The 6737-nt window shown below is 35.7% G+C and overlaps 1 protein-coding gene across 1 annotated transcript; it reads left to right on the top strand.

The window, feature by feature from the left end:
* Nucleotides 1-960, top strand: LOC113432507 (olfactory receptor 11G2-like). The gene has a single exon (XM_026694633.2). The coding sequence runs from the start codon at nucleotides 1-3 to the stop codon at nucleotides 958-960; it is 960 nt and encodes a 319-aa protein (XP_026550418.2).
* Nucleotides 961-6737: the final 5777 nt, after the last annotated feature.

Below are 6737 nucleotides of genomic sequence, written 5' to 3'. Positions count from 1 at the left end.
ATGGAGTTGGTCAATGGGACTGCAGCCCAGGAATTCATTTTGCTGGGATTTGGAATGGATCAGCAAAAACGCTTCTTATTGCTTGTAATCTTGATTATACTTTATGTTCTAACATTGGTTGAAAACAGCACCATTATAACACTGGTCTGTCGATATACCCATCTGGGCCAAGTTCCCATGTACATCCTTCTGAGTAACTTTTCCTGGCTGGAGATGTGCTATGTAACCACCACGATTCCCTGTATGCTTTTTGATCTTGTGACCCATAACCAGGTTATCTCTTTCCATGCTTGCTTCCTCCAGTTCTATCTCTTGTTCTCTCTTGGCACCACTGAATTCTTCTTCCTTTCAGCCATGGCTTTAGATCGATACTTAGCCATCTGCTACCCATTACAGTACCAGAACATCATGTCCCCACATTCCTGTTATATTCTGGTAACCATTTGTTGGATCCTTGGTTTCTTGGGGTACATCACACCTGTTGTTTTGATTTCTAAGTTATCCTTCTGTGGACCCAACATTATTGACCATTTTCTGTGTGACCTTGTTCCGCTGCTATCTGTGGCTTGTCCTCCACTTGGAAAAGCTCCATTGATTTGTCAAATTATTGTGCACATTCTGTTTTTAAGCAATGTATTATTTGTTATGCTATCCTATGGCACTGTGATTTATACTTTGATGAAATCTCCCAGTAAAGGGAATTCTAGGAAGGGCTTCAACACTATATCTATGCACCTTTTGGTGGTGACAATTTTCTACAGCACTGTAGGAGCTATGTATGTAATTCCAGTTGGAGAAAGTTATTTAAAAATTAATAAGACAATAACACTCTTCTATGCTGCCATTATACCTTTTCTCAACCCCTTGATCTACTGTCTGAGGAATGATCAAGTAAAGGAGGCACTACATAAATTATTAGCAGATATATCAGGGTTGATTATGACACCTATCACAGTATAAATGATGTCAGTCTCTCCTGCTGGTATAACATAAATGTATGTGCTGTAGCCCTGAATGTATACAATTCTCTCCTTGTTTTCTTCTACATTGACTCATGCAAAAATCAACAAAAACCCCTACATTTTCCTTGAACAGTTGGTTCCAAAGAAATGACTTATTACTTGGCTAATGGTTGGCTCTAAAGATAGACTCTAAATAAATCACTCCGCTCTAATTTCAATGCTTCTTACCTTGAGGTAATTCAGTATGAGAATAATTTTATTTGAAAAGGAAAATTGGTCTAGACAGAACATCTCAAATATTAAAATAATACAAGAAAAATATAAACCATCATCATTGTCATCATTAAGTTCTGAAAATTTGAAGGGCTAAATGCAAAGAGGATAAGAGCCAACAGTGAATCTGGGCTAGCATATTACACAATATGGAGCCATCAATGAGAAATGAGCACCTGACTGCACATGGGTACAAACAAGATGCAGAGTCACACTGAATAAATAGAGCTATTCAGTGGCTTCTGCCCTTTGCAATTGTGGTGACACTCAGACAATAACACACATGTATACCTGTCCTTTGTGTCCTGATCAGTACACATTTAAAGACCTCATGGCAGTGTGAGAGAACACAATTAATGTTGCTGAAGTCTGGCAAGATCTGCTTAATTTGTATATATTTTAAATTTTGTGTAATATAATGTGCCTTATTTTAATTGTGATGCATCTGACCCAAATAAACCAACAAACCAATGATAAAACTTGTTTTCTGATCTAAACCCCCTTTCCTTTTCTTTAGCATCTTTAATGGATTTTCTCAATATTCATCTGAGTATGTAAAATCATGTCAGTGAAAGTTGTTCCTTATTTGTGAACATATGTATCTGGATAAGCAACATCTCACAAGATAAATTACCAATAGCCAAGTTCATGTTTAAATCACATTACTTTCAATGTTCTAAGGACATTCTTACAACATCATACTGGTGGGAAGAAAAAAAATGGATGTCCTCTTGGTTTAAGCTTGACTTCTCATGATTTCATGGATAAGTTTTTTTGGCAAGAGCATAGAAGAAATGTACCATTACTTTTTTGCAATTTTTTAAAAAAGTTTCTCAGTCTAGTCTACCTTTGGGATCCCTAGACTGGGATTTCATAAGAAGTGTGGTGGCGCAGTGGTTAGACTGCAGAACTGCAGGCTACTTCTGCTGCCTGCCAGCTGCCTGCAATTGGCAGATTGAATCTCACTAGGCTCAAGGTTGACTTGAAAAGAAAGGAAAGTGTGTCAAAACTGTCATGATTTTTTAAAATTTTCTGCTAAAAATAAAAGAGCACCCTAAGGGGAAATTTTTTTGAAGAAGACAAGAAGATAGAAGAGAGGGATTAAGCAGTGAGGACAGTGTGTTTTAAACTGTTAAATTAAATCAGGACTACTTTACTGTGATTTTAAAAAGATACAAATTTTAACTGGACTGGACCTGTGGGAATAAATTGAGAAAGATTCATTCTAATTTTAAATATTGGACTATTTTTCCCTTTCCCCTTTTTGCTTTTTATATGTTAATCTATACATTTTAAAAGTGAAATTCTTTGAAACAATATATCAAAGAAGAGAAAGCAAAGCAACGGTGCCACCTAAAGGCTACAGGAAACTCTGGAGAAATCTGGACTGAATCTGTGGGAAAGGAAGAGAAACTTTTTTTTGACTACAGGCTGTTTAGACTTAAGAGAGAGAGAGAGAGCTGAGTGCTGAACTTTTGTTTAAACAGGTGCAGCTCTTGTAAAACAATCTAAGCAGCTGGGAATTGAAGAATAAAGAGAGGAAGATTATTTTGACTCTGTATTATACTTTGTTTTGATATCTTGGTTTGCCTTTTTGGACACTAGAAGGTGGCTTGGACTTGCTTTGTGAATTTTACCTAATACTTGGATAACTGCTGGTCATTTTATTTTTGTTCTGTTCTTTGCTTCTGACACTGCCTTTTGTTTTTTCACTTTTTATTTTTACTCCTTTATCCCAGTTTCTTTTTTGGGGATACTCTTTTTTCATTTTTTAAATATATCTATTGCCTGGGGTATTTTTTTTTTTTTTTACTATTGGATTACTACTATTGGATTAATTTTTATTTTTTTTATTATTCTTTTCTTCTTTTTTGTACGGTTCCTTGGTGGTTCCTCTGTGGATTTTGTATTCTTGATTCCTCCATTTTTATATTTTATATTAAACTTTTATTTTTCTTCTTTTTGGCCCTGAGGGTATGATTTTCTCAAAATTGGATTAAGGTAGAGAAGAACCAGAATAAAGCTGGGCTTGGATCAATTGGCAGATACTCTCTGTTTGGGATTACAGCTGTCTGAGATTAGGAAGACAGTTACACTGGTATCTTCAATTTCTACCTCCCCTTCCCTAAGCCCAGAGGGTCAATACAAGCTATGATACAACAGGAAAAAGAAAAGGAAAAGGAAAAAAAAGGAAATCTCAATGCAAGAATTAAAGATAATGATGCAAGCAACACAAAATCAAGGGAAGCAAATGGAAGATAAAATGGAAAAAGTGAAAGAGAAAATAGAGAATATACAACAGATGATGATGATGAATGAAAAAAGGATGCAAAAAATAGAAGAAAGAGCAGATCGGACAGAGAAAAAAGTAGGAGAAATAGATTACAGACTGACAGTAGCAGAACAAGACAAGGGAAAGACAATGATCTCATTGGAAATGGACAGAACTGATTTTTATCTAAGATTTCAAAATGTGGAGGAGGAAAAAGGAGAAAATCTGGCAAAGATAATGACAGAGATACTGGCAGGAGCTATGGAAGTACCAAAAGAAAGAATGATGGATGGAATTGATGAAATATTTAGAGTATATACCAGATATGCAATGAGAAACAAATTACCCAGAGAAGTACATGTGAGATTTACTAAGAAGGCAATTAGAACAGAAATATTACAAAGAGCATTGAAATATAAAGGGAAAGTGGTTACGGTCTTAAAACAAGTACCGAGAAGAGTGAGAGATTTGAGAAGAGAGTATCAGTTCCTGATAAAGATTCTAATTACGAAAGGAGCGAATTACAGATGGTTGTTTCCGGAAGGCTTGATGGTCTATTGGCAAGAACAAAGACATATATTGGATTCAATAGAAAAAGCAGAGCAATTCTATGATGAATATTTCAGAGAAAAGAAGAAGAGAGAACAAGAGATGGGGAAATAATTAAATATCGGGAGGAGATGGCTGAAAAAAGAGACAGAGGAAAAAGATATGAAAGGGCACTAGAAAAAGGGGCAACAGGTGGAAGGGTGGAAGCAAAAGAGCAAAGAACAATGAGAGCAATAAATCCTACCTATAAAGTGTACATAATGGAAGAAAATATAAATGGATTGAATTGAGCCATTGGAAGAAAAGGACTTTTAACAAATTAGAAAAATTAAAATTAAATATAATTTGCTTACAAGAGATACATATTAAAAAACAACATGTTCAAGTTTTGGACTACCCCAGAATTGATAATTTATATACTTTATTGGCACAGCCAAGCAAAAGAGGGGCAGCACTATATATTAAAAATACAATAAAAGTTAAACTAATTTTCACAGATGAAGATGGGAGGATATTGATGGTGGAGATAATAGAGAATAATCAAAATATATTCTTAATAGCAATATGCACCAAATGATAAGTAAGAGGAGTTTTATAATAAGAAAACAACAGAATTGGAATATGATAATATATGTATTCCAGGAAACTTCAGTACAATATCGGATATAGAATTGGACTATAAAACACAGAAGATAAATAAAAAAGCAGAAAAATATTGCCGAAATCTTTCTTTAAGATGGCAGAGGAATTAGCAATTCAGGATATATGGAGAGAAATAAACATTAAGAGTAGACAATATACATTTTTCTCAAACAGACATTTGTCATAATCAAGAACTGATAGGATCTGGATGTCAACAGAATTAATCTCAAATATACAAGTAATAAACATTGAAACAAGTACTTGGGCAGACCACAACCTAATATGGGTCAAGTGGAAGGGATAAAAGAAAAGGACAAGATGAACTTTGAATAATTTAATCTTGAAGGAAAAGGAATTCATAAAAAGATATGGAAAGAGAATTGGCCTTCTATAAAGAAAATTAAAAAAGAGGAAACTTCACTACAAAATATATGGGACACAATGAAGGCTTATATCAGAGGATTCACTATAACCTATACAAGAAGAAAAAATAAAAAGAGAAACAAGCTCAAAAGATATTAGAAGAGGACTACAAGAAATTTGAAAGAGAACTACAAAAACACCTACAACAAAAGAATGTTAAAAACCAAATGGACATAGTTAAGCACAAGCTGGGACTAATGGAAAAAGAAGAACTGGCACAAAAAATTAAAAGAGCTAAACAAAACTTTTTTGAAAATGCAAATAAACCAGGAAGATGGTTAGCATATAAACTGAAAAAAGAGAGGAACAGAAAAGGATAGTACAATTAATAGATGATAATGGAATTGTTTGTTATGGGAACAAAGAAAAGAAAAAATAGTACAAAAGTACTATGAGAGATTATATGATCAAGAGATAATTGCAGAAGAAAAAATTAAACGATATTTGCAAGAAGCAGAATTATGTAAAATATCAGAAGAAATTAAGTCAATGTTAGAAGGGAAAATAACAATGATAGAATTGACAGAAGCAATAAATAGGCAAAACACTGGGAAAGCTTGTGGGATCTATGATTCTTTGTTCTTTGTGTACGTGCTAGGACAACAGAGCCTTGCGGAGGTTGGCTGGAACACAGAGCAAGGAACAAGGACAAATTGTTGCCATTTCTAACCAGAACTGTAACGAACTTAAACTTTGCAGCCTTGTACGCTTTATGCGAATGATTAGTGCATGTTGTGTGATGTAATGCGTTTGTGATAGGACGTTAACAAAAATTGCTACGTTAACAAAGATTGCTTCTAATAAAAGAGGGTTTCGGAGTTCGCTCTGGGCTCTCATCCCGGGACAACCTTGCATTGTGTCTTCTTTCCATGAGAGACCACCACAAGTGGTGACCCCGACGTGATCTGCTGCAGGCAGATATGGATTCTGCTCTCCTGTACTTATCGCCTGGAAGAGGCAAAGGTGCGCACCATAATCGATAACTGTCGCAGGCGACGATTATCTTCGTAAGTATGGGAGGAAAACTGTCACAACATCAGGAGAAGCATATTACAGAGTTGTTGAAGTTAGTCAGAACCAATTTCTTTATCTTTAGTTCTTCTGGTAGGGAAAAAATCTGTTTGTCATGATCCAATGTTAAATTGGTAATGCGTACTGTATGGACGCAGTGTCCATGGTACCCTGAACGAGGTTCCTTAAAATTGGAAACGTGGAGACAGATTGGCAATGTTCTCCACGATGAGCCTCGGACTGATTTGGAAGTTTTAACTTATTGGAAGGTGGTTATTACTGCTTTAGAAGCCCAGCAACAGCCATTATTGAAACCATTATTGGATCCACCTCCATATCAAAATAAGGTAGTCTTGTGTCCGCCTGTCTCAAGATTGGAAGATGTGGTATCTCCCCCGACAGCTCCTCAAAATCCATCAGGAGATGTCAAGGTGGGAACTCCTAAATTAAATACACCCCATGCTGTGAGAGTTCAAGCAGCTATGCAAGCGGCTTTTCAAGCAGGACAGCTGGAGGGGGAGGAGATTGACTCCATGCAATTGTTTCCCGTTCAGAGGCCAATCAATAATGCAGGAAATCTGCAGGCCATCTGGAATCCACTGCCT

The sequence above is a fragment of the Notechis scutatus genome, chromosome Z (assembly GCF_049901735.1).
Source record: "Notechis scutatus isolate UNSWTSFEM ecotype Mainland chromosome Z, rNotScu1.2, whole genome shotgun sequence".
NCBI classification, from domain to species: Eukaryota; Metazoa; Chordata; class Lepidosauria; order Squamata; family Elapidae; genus Notechis; species Notechis scutatus.
The sequence above is the reverse complement of the archived record's forward strand: the minus strand, read 5'-3'. Positions and strand labels throughout refer to the sequence as shown.

Excerpts from the sequence above, each read along its gene's own strand:
- LOC113432507 (XM_026694633.2), top strand. The coding sequence starts at position 1 with ATGGAGTTGGTCAATGGGACTGCAGCCCAGGAATTCATTTTGCTGGGA.